The 22061-nt window shown below is 25.4% G+C and overlaps 1 protein-coding gene across 1 annotated transcript in view; it reads left to right on the top strand.

Annotated features, from left to right (window-relative positions):
- LOC145844084 (inositol hexakisphosphate and diphosphoinositol-pentakisphosphate kinase 2-like) overlaps window positions 1–22061 on the top strand; it is a 52516-nt gene extending 30455 nt beyond the window's left edge. Inside the window, exons 21-31 of the mRNA XM_082951433.1 lie at window positions 5533–5660; window positions 6106–6223; window positions 6351–6422; window positions 7875–8036; window positions 14273–14362; window positions 16570–16956; window positions 17243–17293; window positions 18414–18519; window positions 20312–20428; window positions 20873–20970; window positions 21503–22061. Coding sequence (XP_082807559.1) covers window positions 5533–5660; window positions 6106–6223; window positions 6351–6422; window positions 7875–8036; window positions 14273–14362; window positions 16570–16956; window positions 17243–17293; window positions 18414–18519; window positions 20312–20428; window positions 20873–20970; window positions 21503–21655 — 1482 coding nt within the window. The 3' untranslated portion in view covers window positions 21656–22061. The remainder of the gene's footprint in view (window positions 1–5532; window positions 5661–6105; window positions 6224–6350; window positions 6423–7874; window positions 8037–14272; window positions 14363–16569; window positions 16957–17242; window positions 17294–18413; window positions 18520–20311; window positions 20429–20872; window positions 20971–21502) is intronic.

Here is a 22061-nt window from a genome sequence, read left to right as displayed (position 1 = left end):
ACTTAGGATATATAATTATATTAATATATGTTAAGTGAATGTGTGTGTGTATGTGGAAGGTGAATGAAAAGTATGAAAGGTGAGAAGGCGCCAAGGTGTTATTTGAAGAAGAACCGTCGGTTGTGTGCACAGTTGTTTGAAATATCACGTCTTTTATTTAGTAATTGCTTACTATCTTCTGCTAAAATTGCCATTCGTTCAAGGTTGCATATTTGGCAGATCTTGCTCGTGCTACTGATGTTATTGTTGGCGTGGTGGAGGATGCTCAATTCCATTTCTAGTTTGGTTCCATACCTATCAAAATACTGCCAAACGAAATATGACAATCTTGTACTATTCTTTTTATTTACATGCTTAAAAGTATACTTATGCCCGGTGTACCTATCTTTAAAGTGACCTCCTGTCGAACCAATATACACCTTATCCTTATTATTATCATTAACATTATTATTGTTTATGTTTTTATCTTCACTAAGTTTACATTTAACACGCACCTTATACACAACATTTTTAATTAAGCAGTTACCATGTAACGGACAGTTTATTTTATTCGACTTACGACAGTTACAATTTTTACCTAGTAATTGTTTACTATCTTCTGCTAAAATTGCCATTCGTTCAAGGTTGCATATTTGGCAAGTAATATTAATGTTAATGATAATAATAAGGATAAGGTGTATATTGGTTCGACAGGAGGTCACTTTAAAGATAGGTACACCGGGCATAAGTATACTTTTAAGCATGTAAATAAAAAGAATAGTACAAGATTGTCATATTTCGTTTGGCAGTATTTTGATAGGTATGGAACCAAACTAGAAATGGAATTGAGCATCCTCCACCACGCCAACAATAACATCAGTAGCACGAGCAAGATCTGCCAAATATGCAACCTTGAACGAATGGCAATTTTAGCAGAAGATAGTAAGCAATTACTAAATAAAAGACGTGATATTTCAAACAACTGTGCACACAACCGACGGTTCTTCTTCAAATAACACCTTGGCGCCTTCTCACCTTTCATACTTTTCATTCACCTTCCACATACACACACACATTCACTTAACATATATTAATATAATTATATATCCTAAGTAACATATAGTTTTATTCATTTATTATTTATATCTATTTCACACAAGTCACTTTCTATTCTCTGAAATTTCTTATATTCACTTTACCCTCTGACTATAATTCTTCACACCTTTATATGTTAAATTCCAAGTTTAATTGGAAGCCTGTATTCAAATCACAGATAAACCGTGCTTTTTTACCTACTACGCCCAAGAGAGCTAGTAGGTTTTTTACTGCAGGTTTATACTTAGCATATGACTACCTTGTTGTTTTAAATTATAACTTTCATATATAACACAATTTACTTATTAAATATTTTAATTATCTGTATGGGATATTTAAATTAAACAGCCGACTCCTACTTTACCATTAATTATTTTATTAATTATAAAATACAGTATATATCTAATTTAGGTCATTATGATTTTATGTATGTCGCTGTAAATTAATTATCGGTCAGTACATTGTAAGCCCAATAACAATTTTGTTTTTTGTGTTTTGTTTTTTCTTAAAGTTTAATTTTTTTAATTTTTGATTTTTACATTTGAACTAAATCTGCTTCCTAATTCTATATAACTTTGATTCAATCATTACAAACATTCAATATATAATATACATGTTACATCGAGTTTCTGTGACTTTTATTGCATTCAGCGTTGTTAAGTTTTATTAAATTTTATTGATTCACTAACTAATGGTTAATGTTTTATTTTTGTTCAAAATAGATTACATAAAAACTAAATTAATGTTCTTTGCAATACAAATTAAACAGTTTAAATAACCTCATTTACATTGTGACGTAATTATTAGTTGTAACGAATGTATTTTTCATTAGTTAACAACAATAAAATTTGAATTAGTTATCTTTCCCATTAACGTGAGTTGTTTGTTTATATTATGTTTTGTTGTGTAATTTAGCTTACTTTACTTATTTTAGTCTTAATAATCACAAATATTATATAGTTTTATAACAGTCGGATTTAATATTAAGTATTTCACCTATTAATAACTATTATCTGTAGAAAATATCTTATTTTAATGAAAACATGTATACACTTACTTTATTCTATGCTTCTATTCTCTCATTACAGTAATTATTTTTTTACAGAACCCAATTGAAGTGTGTTGATCCGTTGACACACAGAAACATATGTTGGTAGAATAAAGGAAGATTACTGTATAATTTGTTTTTATCATATAAATAAAAATTTTTTGTCATCATCAATTTTTTTTTTATTAAAAAACATATTTAAAGTAACTTTACAGTATCTTTTTAATGTTTTTATACTTTTTAACACAGTTTTTTATATAGAAATTAACTTTAAACTAAAAATAGACCGAAAAATGTGTTCTTTTAAAATCCTGGAAGAAATTTAGAAAACCTGGAAAAAAATTTGAAAAAACGAGTGGCAACCCTGTATTATATCTGTTTGATATATTATAGCAGGGGTCGGCAAACTGCGGCCCTCAAAGTCAAAATCTGCGGCCCGCGAGCTTCTTTTCAGCCAGAAATATACATTTTAAAAACAATAAAAATTAAGTATTTTATGATAAAAACTTATATTTAGGTATTTAATTCAGTAAATACTCGTTATTAGTGCTCTAATATTGCTCAGTTTATCATATTTTTGATCTTAAATAATATCTTTCTCAGGGTTGCCACTCAGTCAGGAAAAGTCAGGAAATCAGGAAAAGTCAAGAAAGTTTAAGAAAATGACAAAAGTCAGGAAAAGTCAGGCAAAAATGGGGGGTTTTGAAAAAAAGTCAGGAAATTTGATAAAATTTAAAAAAAAGTCAAATTTGGTCAGTTTAAATTTACAAAATTCCTGTTTACCAAAGCCTTCAAATGGTAAAATTATTTAAAGTCCTTTAAAGTCAAAAAAACTCAAAATTTTCCTAGAAATTTACAAAAATATTTAATTTTACTTCCAATGCCTTCACCTGGTATAAATTAGTAAAATATCCTTTATAAAACTGCAAAAATTTTCTATTAACATATTGAAGAAGTACCCTACTCGAACAAGCAGATTTTGTAAGCTTTTTAGTATTGATGGTCTGTAGCAAGGACACTTCCATAGTGAAACTGTGATATATACACAAAAGTTTATCTAGCATAATTTTAGAATCAAAGTGTTATTTGTTTTGCTAATTGAGTTCTTTATAACTAAGCAGTTAGTTTAGTATTTTATGTAACAAGTTAATGTGTATACTATACCTCTATATAATTTTTTAAATTTTGTTTAAGTTTATAAATCAAGTTATAAGAGAGGTATATGCCAAGATTAAGTTTACTTATTGTTTGTATTTTTTTGTAGAGTAACTTAAGTTTCTATAGTAAATAAGAATATATTTATTTGGTTTATTTATAGGTTTATTTCTAATTAGTGCGGCCCGCCAGCAATTTTTCTTTAGAAAATTTGCTCGCGAGTTACATAAGGCTGCCGGACCCCTGTTTTATAGTATGTCAAAACTATGTCAAATAATTTAAATGTTTTTCTTAATATTGCTAGTACTTAACTTCTTATCTTCTTCCTTTTGAAAATTAACAAAAATAGCTTTTAAGAGAATATTAATAGCACGAGTTGAACTACAACACTCAATAAAAAAAAAAAAAGATAAAGTAATTTTAACTTATCAGATTAAAACATGTTTTTCATCCCTTTTGTAATAAGATACTGATGCGTACACTAACCTATTGTAATAAATTATATGTAATCAGAAAAGAGCGGTATCGCAACTTATTGTAAAAATTAATATTTTAAAACAACAGTTTGATGACAAATAGTTTATATCTACTCATAAGGGTGGCCCAAAACCTAGAAACCTGGAATTGATAATTTAGGCAAAAAATCTGGAAAAACCTGAAATTTTGTACAAAAAAAAGGAGAAACCTTGAATTAAAAATAAAATTGAGTATTTTAAATCAACTTTTATATAATAATAACATTAAATTTTAGCGTTTATAAAATTGAAAAAAGGTAGTATAAGTTTAAAATTAGTAATTGAAAAATTATTAGTTAGACTGTTATTGAAAAAATTAAGCTACTTTTTTTGCATTTTTTTTCATTGTTTTAAATGTCAGGTTTGTAGAGTCAGTCAACAAGAAACTATTTCTGATGCAACTTAAATAGTTCTTAACTTAAAACTTAAGGTTAAGAGAAAACTAAGAGCAAGAGAAAATCAAAAACGTCTGATGCAATGTTTTATGCCCAATTTATAATTAGAATATATTATATACTCATCAAAATTAGAGAAAAAAGATTTGAGGTAAACTTTCTTCAAGCAGATAGTTCTAATGTGATTGTGTATTTCCAGTACTTCAAAATTATTGTTTTGATAGTTTATTGTATAGTTCTTATTTACCTTTCATCAATTTTTAAGTGTTGTTAATTTCAAATTGTTAACTCAAGTCATTTAATATTTTTGCAATTTTCTAAAAATAAGGTTCAATACTTATGTTAGACATGTAAATATAGCTTTTTTATTTCTATATATTTTCTTTGAATTATTTCATAAGTTTTTGTAAAGTAGTTTTTAGTTGATAAATCATGTATGTATTTATATTTCAATCGTCAAACTCAAAACATGGGTAGATAGAAGATAAATCAATATTTATTTTGCTGTTGGTCTTAAAGTTCATTGTATTTTACAGAAGATAAGTAAATTTTTCTATGATAAAATTTTAATCACATTAAAAAAACTAATGTAAAAGACCATGTTTAACTTAAGCAAGTAGAAATATAAGACAAATTGTAAGTGATATTAAATTTTAATTATTCATATTTAGAAATTTATTTTGGTTCTTGCATTTGGTTCTTGTTATCATTTTTAAATGACTTTATATTAATTATTACAAATTAAAAAATATTACTTAATTAGATACCTTAATAGTTATTAGAAGAAAAAAAAATAAAACGAACAACAAATTTCAACTAGATTGTATTGATTTATGTTATATATCAACATAATAAAGGTTTCGGAACAATCATATGAGAATAACTTAAAATAAATTTATTCCAAATGTTAGTACAGGTTGCAATAGAATAAAACAAAAATAAAATAGTAATACATTATCGTTTAAATAGTTTCAATCTATCAATAAATTTAAATTACTGTTAAAAATGGTCAAAAAACGATGTACTTTCAAACACCTGGAAGAAATTAAGAAAATCTAGAGAAAATTTTCAAAAAAATGTTGCAACCCTGACTCAGTTTAGAACATTGCAAGTTTAGTAAATCTGAAACATATTTTCGATTTCAAAATGAATTGATAGTGAAATGATTGTCTCAATATTTTTTTTTATGTTGTATGACAAGTAAAAACATTTCCTTTTATACATAAATGATCTTAACATAACTAAAAAAATAATTAAATTAACTCATTATTAATTTTAGAAATTAGTGAAAATGACTGTTAGTTTTTATGATAATTTTCTGATTTAACCTTATTGCTTTTAACAGGAATATGGATTTTTTAAACAAGAGAAACTTGAAATTGCGTTAGGATTTTGTAATCCTCTGTTGAAGAAAATAAGAACAGACTTGCAACGTAATGTAAACGAGGAAGACACTTACCGACTCAATCCAAGGTATTTTAAATTGAAATAAAATTGATTGACTCAATTGTTTTAAAAAACTTCCATCAAAGTGTATATCTTAACATAATTTTTTAAAACAAAGTTTATTTAAGTTTAAAAAAAATCCTTCGATTAATTAATCAAATAATTTTTATGTATTTTGTATACTTAAATTAAATAAAATATTTTTAGACATGAGGAATTCACAAAAGACCATTAACTAATCAATTTTTATCTAAACTAAATCAGTATTTTTTTAAACTTAATAGTTACTTGCAAAAAAACGTTAACTTAATACTTAAGTTTCTTAAATTTTTTGTTTCTTATCAAGACAAATTAAAAGTTTTACTCATTAAGTTTAAAAATTCATTACAACACTCTAATCATAGTTAGTTTATAAACATATTTTTTGAAATGCATTAATAATTTTGTTACCAAGTGTTGTATTTAATTTAAGGTACTCGCATGGTGTATTGTCGCCCGGCAGGCATGTTCGAACTCGATTGTACTTCACTTCTGAATCCCATATTCACTCATTGCTCGCAGTTTTACAACATGGAGGCTTGTGTGATGTTGTTAGTAAACTTTGATTATTTCCAAACTCTAGTTATTCTTTTTCTTAATTGTTTTTTACAGTAAATTTTACATAACTAAGTTAAAAAGCTTTTATAAATAGTTTATCAACTAAAAAGAATAAAACAGAAAAAAGACGAACAGTGGGCCCGTGCTATGGACTACTTGGATGCTTGCTCAGAACTCAATTATATGTCACAGGTTTTATATTGACATTATTATATTTAAGGCTGTAACTACTTTTATCTGGTAAGTTAAGTTTAATCTTTTATCACAAATTTATTTAAAAGAATAATATATAAAATAAATAGAAACTTATAGTAAAGGTATGAGCACTTTATTTGTAGTGTTAAAACAATGTTTACTATACAAATCACCTAAGCTTCAGAATAATTTTTTATGAAATATTTAGCTTTACTAATGAGTTATTAAATCATAACAGCACTGTGATCCAATTGTGTTTATGTTCAAGATTTTTTTTTTATATTGACAATTTGATTGATTTCCTTTCTTTAATTATCAGTATTCTAATAAGTATGAAATTATATATTTTTCTTAAGAATTACAGTTAATTATTTATAACATCTTTTACATTCATTTAATTGAAAAGTCACTTAGAGTCTTCAAAGTGAACCCAAATGGTCTTGAATATGAATAACGGATTTAGAAATTCCAAACTTTGTAAAAAAATAACATTTTAAAATATTTTTAAGAATAAAACACTAGGTAGTCGAAAAAGTTATTGAAATAACTCTTTGAACTAGATAAAAAGTTTAAAATATAGTAAATGTTATCATACTTGAAGTATATGTTTTTTTTGTTATGTACATTTTCATATTAAAAAAAAGCTTTTCAAACAACTTAAAAAAGAGGTAGTTTTAACTAATATTTTAGTTTTTTGTTTGTAAAAGCTTATAGGTGTTTTCTAGTTATTAAATATAATGTATTTATAGTTAAAATATATGCTTATTCAAAAAAAAAAATAATTATTTAGGATATTCTCAGATAATTTTGGAAACAATAATTATAACTTTAACATCTGTCTCTAAAAGTCGGTCATATGAAGTCTTTTAGGGTTTATACTTCTAGAACTAAAACAAAAGTTATGTATAGTTAAGTCTCTGTTTTGCGTATTTACAATTTTTTGAGGTTTAAAGCTGGAAATAAATGCAATTACAAAACTTTTTTTTGTAACTTTTTTACAAATAAAATGTTATTGAATTAAGATATTTTAAACATTTTAACAAAACATATGAAAAATTATCAAAAAAAAAGATTCTTGTTCCCTACATCTTCATACTTTATCTCTTCCTTCAAAACATTAGTTTTTACCTGAGAAAGACAAATATGTTTTTTACATATTAAATAAGTGTAAAATTTTAGATTAAAAACTCAAAGATGTAAGTCAACATCTTTATTAAAAAAATGTCATTTGTTTGATTTCATTAAAAATAATTTTAAATTTTACCGATTTTAAATCTATACTTTTCTATAAACACATTTAAGTTTTAGTGCACTTTCTTTTTTAATCTAAATTAATAAAGAAAAATTCAATTACAAATAAGTAGACCGAGTAAAAAAAATGAAGCTTAATTAATTTATATACAAACTTAAAAGATTATTTGTTTTAACTTTTACTAACTTCTCGATCAGATAGTGATAATGTTGTACGAAGACCCAAAACAAGAGGCGCATTCAGAGAAAAGGTTTCATATCGAGCTGCACTTCAGTCCCGGTGCAAAGGGAGTGCATTCTGAAGAGAGCTTCCCACAAGGATCTGGTTACCGACCAAGTTCACAACCGCCTAGTAGAGCGGTTAGTTTTATCTAGATACTTATAAGTTTTTAGTCAAAATATAGTTTTTTGTTCTTTATTTTTAATGCAATGAAATCCTTCTCCATTTTACTTTAAAATATAAGTTTGTGTTCTATTTATTTTGTTTTTGATATGCTAAATTCTGGAGGTGTTCATAAATTGCACGATTTTAGCTTTTTTTAGCGCATGATGTCTTTAAAAAATTTAAATATATTAAGACAAAAATTTTAATGTTAGTTTGCTTTTTGAATTCTTATAATGTTTCACCACAAAATTTTTAGTACTTACTAAACAAAGTTTAAAGTTTTTAAAGTTTAGTATATAATAAGTATATATTGAATAGTTCAAAGTTAGTACGTTCCATTTATATAAAGCTCCTTCAAATTGTACTATTTGTAACATAGAACAACGTGGTTAGTTTTGATAAATTGAGTAATTTTCATAGTTCCTTTTGTAAATTTATTCTAAAATTTTTGTGCATTTCTAAGCAGAATTCAACTTTTTTTTAAGAAAAAGTTATTATCAAGAATTTTAGTAGGTGTTAGATTTTATTCTAGAGTTAAAATTTTTGGGTTTTTTATGTAGGTAAGTATAGAAAAATGTTGGTCTACTAATCAGGCATTAAACACATAGTATGAATTACTAATAAGTTGTTATATAAATTAAACCATCGCTGTTTTATATAGCCTATTTTAAGGATGGAGCACCTAAGACTGTTTTATAATAATGTTTTTTTTATGAACCACAAAAATTCAATACAAGCTGCAAAAGCTCATTTAGTTGCTTAAAAAACTCTACCAGACTTAAGTAAGCCTTATTAGATAAAGCATACGCTAAGTTTTACCAATGACTTATTAATTTAAATTAAAAAGCAACTACTAGCTAAGTTAAAAATATTTAAAATGAAATCAACCTAAAAAAATAAGTTTATATGGCCTTTTAAACGATGCTCTCTACAGATGCAAATATATAATCTACTTTATTAAGATGCTTACACAAATATTACTTTTTACAATGACCATTGAAAAAACCGTTTCAGTCAGCAACAAAAGCTGAAGTAATTACAGTAGTTGAAAAATAAATTAAAGTTAAACTTTTACTTAAATATTCAAACTGAGTTTATTAACTTTTTTAACATATTTTATTTATATTTGACAAAAAGTTTATTAAGGCTTTAATACTGAGTTTAATAAAAAAATATATTTGTTTAGGTCCCGTGAAGCCTTATAAACTGATAATTCACTTCAAATTAATAGGGTTAATAGTAAAAAGATTCAAACAATACTAAAACATAATCGCTTAATCAAATTACCACAAAATTAAATATAAATTTATGAGCACATACTTCATAAGGTTAGTTTGAAAAAAAACTTTATTTTCTAAATCAACATTAGTTTTGTTCATGGCTAAAGGGCGACTAGTGGAATGAAATAGATTAACTGCGAATGCGGTCCTTAGTAAACTAAATGTTCCTAATTTACTAATATGTTGTTTGTTTTCTTATTACTTAAATAATTACTATTTAGCTAAACAACAATTTTATGTGAAGTAGTTTGTGTTGTTCTGCATTCCTATAGCTGTTGCCTTTGGTGGATATTGAATCCTCATTATTTGTTTAGTTTTTATTTGATATAAATTTAGTTGTGTATTCTTAATATCAAATGCGTATAATGATTATTTATTCTTGCTCAATCGAGCATATATTCAGTTTTAACCAATTTTTGTTGTACAACTAATTACAATACGTCATGATGTTTTAAAAAACAATAAATAGAGATCTCTACTTCTAGAGGAAAATTTATTCAACTCTTTTATATTTTATTTTAATCAGTAAATAAAGTTTCGCTAAATGAGGTCATCAGTACTTAAACTAAAATCTTGTTTGAATAACATTTTAGTTTAAATACTGATAAGCTCATTAAGCGAAACTTAGCTTACTGATTAAGATTTTGAAAGAATAAATTATATAACTACTTATAATATATTAAAGTAACATTATATAGATATTTATTTTTTTAGACAGTCTATCAATGATAATATAAATTTTTAGTATTTGTGTAGTTACAATTCGTTATTTCCTATTTTGCATTATCTCTCAGAGTGTGTACAGAAATCCAACAAGCGTTTCGTATTATCCTATGATTTTTAAGTTTGTTAGATCTAGATATTTATTATACTTCTTTACAAAAAATATTTAAAACTATTGTAAAGAAGTGTTTTAAGTGTATACCAATGCGTAATGTGAACAGACCTTTTCTTTGGAGGACTACTTTTTAATTATAAAAGTTTTTGTCAATCTATGCCAGGGGTCGGCAAACTGCGGCCCGCGGGCCAAATGCGGCCCGCGAAGGATAAATCTGCGGCCCGCGAGCATGTTATTTTTTTGAATGGAATGCGGCCCGCGAAAGAAAATTTTGCGGCCCGCAAGCATGTAAATGTGGCCTGTTGAGCAAAAATATGTTTTAAGTTAAATTTGTTTGATAAATTTAGTTTTGAGTTCCTGTATAACATTTTAAAACAATTAAAAGACTTTAATGATTTAGCTTTAAAAATGTGAAAAAGACAGGTTAGCACTCTACTAGATTTTTTTATCAATTTCATAATAACTTTCTTCTTACAACAGCAAATTATTTTCTGAAAAAAGAGTGTAAAAAGTGCTTTGAATTAGTAAGATAGTTATACAATATCTATTTAGTAAAAACTAAATGCAATTGTTTTCCGTTTTGTACAAAAGTAATGCACAGTAATTAGATAAAACAGATTTCTATAACAGATGTTTTATTTCTAAATCTTATATTCTAGTTAACACTAAAACATTAAAGTAACATAAAAGTAATAATAATAAGAAATAAGGTTAATTTTATTTTGGTTTTGAAGTCTTTGATTTTTTATAAGCTTTCTTTGCATTTTAAATTAATTCCTATGCACACCAATGAACAAAGATGCTCATATTTTAAACCACTTTTTTTTTAATACTTCACGAGATAAAATTTAGTTTATGCTTAATTTTCTACCATTATTGTTTCTACATGTAATATCTAAGTGTGTACAGACAAATTAAAAAAAAAATTGACATAAGTAAAAAAAGTTTTTGTTAGGTATACTCTATAATTTTCAAACAATTTTTTTTGCAAAATAAGTTAAATTTTATGCGTTGCATACTAATATAAACAGTTGCTGTTTTTAGGAAATACCTATTTAATACAAACTAGATTGAGAAATGGTAATTTATTAAGTTTGTACATTTTTAAACAAAATAGTTCAAATTCGATCAAACAAAGAAATAAAAGTTGCCATACTCAGACTATGACTATTTGAAGACTTCAAATCTCAGTCCAATTTAGTCATTTTTCAGTTTTTGGCTTGAATTGCTTTTTGTATGCTAAAATATCAGGCTAGTTTTGGTCACTTGGACTGACTTTTTGCTTTAAAGAGTGGTAAATTAAATTTATTAAGTATGTTTTGTTCAATGCACAGTACTGGTTTGAATTAATATATATTTTAAACTTTAAGTTATTCAGCTGATATAATTTGAACTATTATTTATACTAATTGTAAACATATAAGTGTGAACAATAAGTGTTGCCAAAAAATCCCGGAAAAGCTCGATTTTGACAAATTATACTTAAAAAATCTGAAAAAGCCTTGAATTTGAGAATTATGAAAAAAAATGGAAATTAAAAAAAAAATATATGTGAAGTAATGAAATTTCGATTTGACACAATAACCTACCATATGAATATTTTTTATCAAAAACACATTTAAAGTATCTTAATAGTATCTTTTAAATTTTTCTATATCATTTAAGACAGTTTTTTTTTTACCTTTAACTTAATTATATACTAAAAATAGAAGCAAAAAGTTTTACTTTAAAAAACTTAATATTGAAGCATTGCACCTTTGCTTTTAAAATGTCTTTACCTATTGTTGTGCTTTGTATACTAACTAAACCTAGAAATTCTTCTAAAATTTCAAAATTAGTAAAAACACCTGTAATAAAAATTCTAAAATTAGCAATATCTGTTGTATCAGTTCTTGCATCTTAACAGATTGATTTAAATCCTAATTTGGTTTATGCGGCTTTATAATCTTCAAACATTTCCTAAAAACGACTTCTTGTTGATATGTAAGAAATGAACAAAAACATTTTACTAACGCAAACACTAATTATTTAAATAAGTTTTCAACTCTCAACGGTATCTTTTTTTAGTAATTACTTTTGCTACTTTATAACTTGCCTAAACAGTTTTTTTCTGATCAGTATGTAGTTACTGAAAATAATTATGTGGGTTGTTGAAACTGACTTAAGCGATTCGTTTTGTTTTTTCGTTTCTCGCAGTAAGTCCGAACTAAGGTATTATAGTCCTTATAGCTCGTTTTATAATTCACATTTGCTCTTTTTAAATGCAGTACTTTTATTGCAGATATAGAATTGCTACAATGCTCAATAAAAAATAGGTTTTAATAATTCATTAATAACTTAATTAATTTTTATAGTTTTGTTAAAAATGTTTAAAAACTTAATTGTCCATTCAAGCTGAATTACAACAATTTGTTTAGTTATATAACTAATTCACTGTTAATAAACTTCGATAATTCTTTATTTGTGAACTTTATTTTAAACAGGGTTGCCAAACAAACAGGCTAGTTTGAAATTTTTTAAATTCAGACTAGGTTAAAGCTGTTTAAGAAATTTTTATAAAAAACTCAGGTGTGTCTGAAACTTTTATTTCAAACATTTTGAATAAATCTTCGAATTCTCAGATTAGTTTTTATGACTGTAGTGTAGTTTCCTAGTTGTAAATTTTTGTCAGTTTACATATTGTGCTTTTTTATAATAATGATATTTTAGTTATCTATTTAAGCTTGATTAAAAGAAAGTTTTTAGCTATATTAACTTTTAGTAAACTTTTAATATAATTTAGACATTTTTGCTTTTAAAGTGGCAACCGTGTTAAGGCTGATTAATTACTACTAAGGTGTTTTATTAAAGTATTCCAGCATTAATTATGTTAAAAAATTTGATTTAGCTTATCTACAGTATAAATAGGTTAATTTTATTAAATTAACTAATTACTGAATTTTCTAAAGACTGCAAACTATTTAAGACGCAAAAATTATTTTCTAAAGTTAACATTTTTTAAAATATGAAAAGGTGGTTCATAATATAAAAAATGTATAAAGGTGAACTATAAATGTTTTTAAAGGTCGGTTTTTATAGAGAGTTAGGTTGTATGTAAAATAAAAAAAGTATTTTATTAAGTATTTAAGAAAGTACATATTTTATTAAGACTTAAGTATATTAAACAATGTAAATTCTATTACAATAAAAATTTATGTATTAAATAGGCATTCTAAGTGTAGCTAAAATTCATTTAAAGTAATTAAGTGAATAAAAGTAAAACTATCTCTGGTGTGACTAAAACTAAAACAAAAAGATTATTCAAATATCACTAAAACTAAAACTGTGGCCCGTGAAGATTTTGAAAACTTGAAATTTGGCCCGCGAGCACCAACTGCCTGCCGACCCCTGTGTTACATGAAGAAAAATTAAACTTAGAAGTCACTATAATAACCTAAATATATTTTATGTTAGTTTAACATACATGTTTGAATTCGAAAAAAAAAAGAGAAACGTACCAAGTTGTTAAAATATAAATTAAAAAATTGCAAAGTTCAGGGTTGTCACAAAACCTGGAATTCTAGAAAATCCTGAAATTTGACAATATAGTCTAAAAAACCTGGAATTTAAACAAATTTTACATGTTAAGTAATAAAACTTAGTAAATGAAAAATCTATCACATAGATAAAAAATCTTTGTCATCATCAGTTTTTTATTATTATAAGACACATTTAAAGTAGCTTTACATTATATTTTCAATGTTGTTATACTATTTAGCACAGTTTTTTACCTTAAATTGATTTCAAACTAAAAATAGACCCAAAACCGTGTACTTTTAAAAATTGGATAAAATTTGCCAAAAACCAGTGGAAACCCTAAAAGTTATAAAGCAATACTTGATACATACAGCACCGGCTTATAAGAGTGAAAGTTTGAAACGCACCAAGTTTGAAACAAATTTAAAGTTAAAAGCTTAAATAAATAAAGTTACAAATGATACAAACTTACAATACAATACTTATAAAAAGCAAAAAATAAAACTTCTGGTTTGTGATTTAAGTTAGTATTCTATACACTCTTAGAAACTATTTATGGTATTGTTCTATTATTTAGCACTCGCCAATACAAGATGTCCTAGATTCAATCGATCATAAAAACTTTAGTCAAGGAACTAATAATGTCAAAAGGAAGATCAGTAAAAAGGTTATTATTACATAGCTGTTTTTGCTTTGCATGTAATTGATTGATTATTGTCATTTTTAGCTGCTTTAAAATGCTAAATATTTTAAGACATTTTAATTAATACAACTTAGTATGCATCATTATATTTAATTAGTTAGTTTTAGAAGAAAAATATTTTATTAGAATTTCCTCAATGTGTAAATGTACTGAAAAATAATTAGTCGGCTTGATTGTTTAAGTAATTATTAAAACGTGTGTTTTTTATGATTAAAATCAAGTTTAAAACAATTAAACTGGGTCGGTTATTAAACTTTCAGATAAAATATTTTTTAAAATTAGACTTTTTGTTTAAGTAACTAATAAAATTTATCGGTACCAAAAATATTGTTGCTATTAAGTAGGATTTTAATATAAGTTTTTATACACTTTATATCTATTGTTCTAGAAATAAAGTCCAGTGTATTAATGTTTATCTATACGCAAATAATTTTTTGCTTTTGTATTTTTATCGAAGTTCTAATCTTAAGATCAATAAAAAAGTTATTAAAAGAAAATACTTAAAAAACATATCTTGCAAACTTTTATAAGTATTCTTATAGTTAAAAAACTCGCCAGAAAATTAATAAACATCTGTATCTTTTTATGATAATTGAGTAACAGTTTAAATAACACAACAATTTAAAAAACCGCCCAAAGGTTAAGTAGTTTAACCTAAGATATTAAGTCAATTTTTTGCTATAATAAAATTACTTCTATACATATAAATTTTTTTTTTTGATATAAATTTATTCAATAATGTTTGTAAATCATATTTACTTTTCTTGTAAAAATATTCGAAACAGTATTATTTACTTTAGTATTTTATTACATAATAAACAATATATAAGTGTATGTTAAACATTATTGTTTTTTAAATCGTCTACCCTTGGAAATAACAAAAAATTGGTATTTCTTATCATATCAATACTGCTTAATATAAGAAGAAAATAATTGTTTATAAATATTATTGTATTGAAAAATTTGTGTGCGAGATTTGAAAATTTTTAAACTATTATTTTTAACCACTATTTATTACGGCCATCATCAACGAAACTGAGATACTTCGCGTCATAAATAATAAACTGAACCACTCGACCATCAACAACAGTATCCGAGACAATCTACGACCGGTTTCGTCCTTATTAGAACTTATCAGGCAGGCACAGTCGCGAGAAACCGATGTTTTGATCAAAACCAAGCGGGCTAATTGCATATGCCTTGAAGCGACTGTTTGTGGGTAAAGTCTAAAAAATTGGCGCAGCCAAATCGTTCACAGCCCAACGTCTCAGACATTGTGAGATTTTAGCCTACGATCGTTTGATCAGTTTTAACCAGTATTTAACGTAACGTACTTAAGTATAGTAAAACTGATCAAACGAGCATAGACTGAAATCTCACAATACGCTGAGACGTTGGGCTGTGAACGATTTGGCTGCGTCAATTTTTTATACTTTACCCACAAACGTTCGCTTCAGTGCATAAGCACTTAACCCCGTTTGGTTAAGATAACAACAGAGGTTTCTCGCGACCATGCCTGCCTGATGATTCCAAATATGGACGAAACTGGTCGTAGGTTGTCTCAGATACTGTTGTTGATGGTAAAGTTAATTATTTATTGAACTATTATTTTGTCATACGTGTGTGGTCTATACGAATTATATTTTTGCCGTTTTGATAACTTTGTTGGATTTGAATTTGTTTTTTATTAATCTTTTTAGTTTTTTATTAAAGTTAAAACTATTATGAATAGTGCTTGGTTTCAGGTGTATTTAGGTATGTAGGTGTGCCTTAATTGTTTAAGCATGAAATTTAAATTTAATTCCACAAGCTGTTATGATTAATTATTACAAAATTAAAGCATGTTTGTTTAAATTTATTTTTATCCTTGATTAAAATAAACTAAACGTGATTGCTAATAAAAATAAAACTAACTGTTCATTAAAGCTTTGAATTTTTTAGACGATATTTTTCAATTTAAATTTATTAACCTTTGTTTTGATTTAATAATCATCTTGTTTATTGATATTTTTTTCTTTAAAGACTTTGTTTAATTTTTTGATTATATCACTATTAACAACTTTTTATAATAGAATTTAAGTTGATTAAATTAAGTTTTTTACACTTTCGATGTTAATGCTGTATTTTTTCATGCAGTAATAAACTTACAACTACTTAGAGTTTTTCACTAGCAAGTTCCAATTCCCGAATTTCAATGTGACAACACTCCTGCCAAAGTTAAGGACCGGGTCTCGTTCAAGATCGATTCCGAGAACGTTGAAGCTAAAACCAACGAAAACCCTTCAACTTCAAGAGCTCAAAACCGTCCAAAGACCTCTCCGAGCAGCACGAGGAACGCATCAAGAAAGTCATCGTGTGCATCGTTCCGACAGGCTGACAGTGAGGATGTGACGTCATTGCATGAGGACGATGTGATGTCACACCAGGAGGATGAAAGTTTGACGTCACTTTCTAATGATGAGGAAGATTGCTCTAAGTACTCGGAAGCGGTGCGAAGATTTCTGGAAACTTCCAAGCTTCACAAGAGCGCTCCACCTCAGACACCTACTAGAAGATCGGTTTGTCAGTTTGTAAATTATTGCGTGGATTTGTTCAGTAGTTATTCAAGTTAAGTATAATAAAACAATTTCAAATATTTTTTTATTAGTGTTAAAAAGCAATTTTAGTTTTCAGGTATAAAAACAAAATTTTCCATAAGTTTATTTTTAAATTAAATATTTTCTACTTTCATGGTTTCATTAGTTAGTTAAACACTTATTGTCTTTAGTTTTTCAAGTAACATACATTTACAAGCTGTATAAAAAGTAAAATGTTTTTTTTTTCATTCTATGTGCAATTATGTAGACTGTGGATTTAACTCCATATGATTGCACGGAAAAATCCAGAAAACCTGTGGTAAGAAAGAGAATGAGCTTTTGTAATGATATGCAACAAACTTAAAAAAACTTGTGATTTCTATTCTTTTTAAAAATGTATGCTACATTTTTTTACAATGAATAATATTTTTATACATTAATTTTAAAAAAAGATATAATCTGTAACAAATCGTATGCAATGAAAGTTTAAAATTAACGAAATATGTTGAACAAATTTTTGCGTACTTTATACTTTAAAGGTGGCAATTAAAGTTCTCAACTTACATAAAATAAAAGAAGATTGATCAATAATAAATTTTAAATTTTATTAAACAAAACAATGTTTCACTTGTTTGAAGACGAGATCTTCAGTTGTTTAAAATCTTATTCAAATAAATTTTATAAATTTTATTTGAATAAGATTTTAAACAACTGAAGATCTCGTCTTCAAACGAGTGAGACATTGTTTAGTTTAATGGAATTTAAAATTAATTATTGAACAAATTTTTAATAAAAAGTTTACTACAAGATTCATTAAAATAAAAAAAAATTAGTTAAATTAAGTATGATTTTGCTCTAAATGTATTTTTAATGCATTTTAGTTGTTTTATAGTTTTGTTGCATAATTTTTTTTTCTGTAGAAAGTGTTGATATAGTAGTAACAGTGTAACAAATTTATTAATTAAAAGTTGTTAGACGTAAATTTATGACTTTAACATTACTTTTATAAATTTAATTTTTTTTTGAGTTTAATGAACTATACATTTTTATTATGTTTTTACTAGATTTAGTTTAATTTTTATTTGGTTTTGGTTTTTATATTTTGCAAAAAAATATTACTTTTTTAGTTTATCTAGGTTCAAGCACTAGCTAGATACTAGAAACAAAACTTTGAACTTTTACCTTGAGACTTATTTTAAGTTTTGCTTGCCTAGCTACCACTAATGCACTAAACACAAAAATGAAAAGCTATCTAATTTTAATTAAACAGTATTGCTTCCTTTAGTTAAGATTTTCAAGGTGTTTGTGTCTAAAAACTGTTTTATTAATAAAACATCAAACTGTATGTTATTCATAAAAAAGTTATTCTAACTCATGTTTACATAGACTGTTTATCATGTTTTTTTTAGAACTTGTTTGTAAGAAATCTTTCCTAACAGAAACGAAATAGTTCAAGTTCGAATTTGCGCAAAATCAAACTTCGACCAAATGATGACGTGTTCTTTGAGAGTTCTATTAAGAAGCAGTACCAAAAAGGCGGATTAGGTACTCTTGTTTTCATTGTGTTTTATCGTTTAACTGCAATTATGATGTACATGGTTTTTTGATAACAAGTATATTTTAATTAGACTGATTAAGCCAATGTTTATAAAGTGCGTATTTCGAGTCTAATGTTGAATGAATTATTAATATAGTCATAGTTAAAACTAGCTATTTGTAAAATATGCAAAAGTTTTCAAAGTTTTTTAACAACCAACTTTATAGTAATTACTTTCTATTTGATTTAATCAAAATATACCCCTAAGTTGTCTTTTTATATTAAGCCAAAAATGCTAATATACTTTGATATTGTTTTTATCAAAAATAAGAATTTATAAGCTTTATGTTAGTTAAAATTGCAGTAGTCTTAATCTTCAGTACGTAATTTTGAGCTGTTTTCAAAGTGCGAACTCAAAATGAAGACTACTGTACTAAGTTTTAGCGATTATCTACATAAGCTTAGTAGTATTTTTTTTATTTAAGTTATTAAATGTAATAACTGTTTGTTTATTATATTAAAACTTAAAGAACTATCATAGAACCTAATTTAATGTATAAATAATTTATCTTATTTTGTTCCAACTAATACTAAATTAATACTTTATCCAAACATATTTCACTCTTAAAATGTCTCAACCAATCTAAAACTTTCTCTTATCTTTTTCTATGAAAAACCTTGGTTTCTTATTTTGTGTAAACTTAGGCTAGTTTTATTTACATAATATATAAACAAATTATCATTAAAAAATTTTAATGTTTTAAAGTTAAAAAAAAAGTAGTTGTAAGTTAATTTAAATTTTTATACTAAAAGCTTTTTGATTAAATCGTTATCATGCAAAATTTGATTTATTTTTTACTTAAGTAACTTAAATAACATGTTTTTGCAATAAATGGTTAAGTCTTTCTTATCATAATTTACATAAAGTATATGTATGGAAAATAGTTTTAAAACAATAGAATTAAGTATTAATATACTTGTTTTAAATTAATTTTGCAGTTTAATAATGTTTTTGTTGTATTTTTTTAGTCTAGTTTGGAATATACTATTATTTTGATCATATTTCTTTATGTTTTTATATTCGTAGCATCAGTACTTAGCAAAGTACATTTCGTTGTATACAAATGTCTTTTAACACCAAAAACTCTGCTAAAAGGTAGATACAGATTTAAAATAAACGATTTATTTTGTAGAGTGGTGGTGTAACCACATACTTTTACCTTAATTTTCAAAAGTAAAAATCAATCAACAATTTTTTTCTTATAAAAATTAGTTATCTATTTTTTATTTGTTTAGGAGAATTTTATTATGTAAAAATTTAGTTCATTTTATAAAATGGTATGGTTTGTAAGACTTTCATATCATTCATTTTCATTGAATAATCTAGCTAAGTTTTTAAGTAAAAAAAAATCTATATTTATTTTTAGTTTATAATGTTTTAAAATAGTTATTTAAATTTATACAATACATTAATAAAAAACTCTTAATTGTTTACAGTCATAAAAATATAATTTAGTTTTTAATTTTGAACATAATTTTTTTAACTTTCTTACAGTGGTAATTTTTTTATTGATTTCAAACAAGCTTGACAAGTTAGTTAACTCTCTTATCAATCTAGGTACAAAATTGGATCTACAACTTTAATACAGTTAATTTAGATCATAACATCGAATCGAAATAAAATAAATCAGTTAAGATGATGCTTCAAATTTCTAAGTTGTTTTAAAGTTTTTTTTGTGGCTAAAATTTAGTGCTTCAATGTTGTCCTTTTTTACTGACCGAGAAATTAACATACTACAGGTTCAAAATCTAGTTTATTTAGCAACCGAGTTCTTGCTGGTGCCTCTTACAGCGTGCCAAATTTGTCTAAAGTTCGGGAAACTAAGCCTAATGAAGATGCTACGAATAATGATGAAGGTTTAATTTGTTTTGTTTCTACTTAAAACAATACACTATCTTTACAATGTTTTAACATTTTGACTAGTTTTATTAATCAACACTTTTAGCAAGTTCTTCTTAATTTCTTAACAGAGTTTTCAAAGATTAGCATCAGTTTAAGTATAAATAGTATATTTTTTAATTATCTAATAATTCAAGTTTGGAAAAATTTTAATCAAAACTATATGAAGATTATACATTAGTTTCAGAAGTGAAATAAATATACATGCTTATAAATAATTAAGCACAGTAAAGTTTAAAGTTTCCATATTTAAATTTTTTATTTTATAAACAGTTGATATGCTTAAATTAATAAAAAAATAGTTTTAAAAGTATAATTGTAAAAAGTAATAGATATCATAAGTAAAGTTTTAGAATCAGTAATGTAGCTATATTTTTCGAATAATTTTGTAAAATTTATAGGCAAAGATTGTGAAGCAAGATCTATAAGACCTCTTGAAACCCTTCATAATTCACTGTCATTGAAACAAATGAATGAATTTCTGAACAAAATATTTAATGTCAGTTTTAAAATGAATTATTTTTTAACTTAATATATATTAGTTTAATTAGTTGTTGTTTTGAATAATTTATTTTCGTATATTTTATGGTTATGGTTTATAAAATATACTGTACGTTTTTCGAGTTTTCATATTGTTTACAAAGGATTTTAATTAAATGAAATACAATTGATTTTAAAAGAATTAATTAGTTTTTTTTTTCTTCACTGCTTTAACTAGGCTTAGGATTACCATATAATTAGGATACTCAGACTAGTTTGATATTTTGAAAAAATTAGGCTAGTTTGACTTTTTTACAAAGCTCAGGGTAGTTTGGAATCTTTTCCTAAATCTCTATATAGTTTTTTTATGTCTTTTACTTGTATTATCACCTTTAAATGTTTCTTGTTAACTCATGCTAGCTTGATGTAACTTAGGCTCGTTTTTGGTCACTCAAGCTGATTTTTTTTCCTCAAAAAATGGAAATCCATTACACTATAAAAACTTTATTGACTATAGTTTTCGATATCAAATAATAAATTCAAAATGTTAGGTTCTCAAAGACCCTGGCTATTGCTCAAGTTCTCAGCTCTCTGAAGGAAATTTAAACAGTTTTAGTGCCCCACTTGCTGACCAATCGACAAGTTTCAACACTTTTGTGCCGATGAAAATTCGACCTAACAAATACAATGACACTAATAATTAGAAACTTATAGTCTTCGCATTTATAAGTGTTTACTAATTACTAAATCGAACAACATAATTTAATCTGTTTTTGCTTGTAATATTCGGTAGTATTAAGTTATCTAATTAATATATAATCTATGGTCAGTATCAATAAAAAAATCAATATGTATTTTTTTAAAGCTTGAATAACTTTAAATTTAAATGAATTTGCGAAAAAAGGTTATAATTTAAACATTACTTTTATTTTACGTATCAAAAGCATCTCACCTACTTTTAAGAGAAATTGCAACATCTTATTACAAATATTTTATAAGAACTCTACTGTGTCGTTTAACTTCTATATGCTATTTTTAAATACTACTTATGTAGCAGTTAATTTTATTTTTTAAGCTTGATGACGTTTTTTTCGTTAATAAAAGGTTTAC

The sequence above is a fragment of the Thalia democratica genome, chromosome 1, assembly GCF_965202585.1.
Source record: "Thalia democratica chromosome 1, ktThaDemo2.hap1.1, whole genome shotgun sequence".
NCBI classification, from domain to species: domain Eukaryota; kingdom Metazoa; phylum Chordata; class Thaliacea; order Salpida; family Salpidae; genus Thalia; species Thalia democratica.
This window is presented reverse-complemented; position numbering and strand designations above follow the sequence as displayed.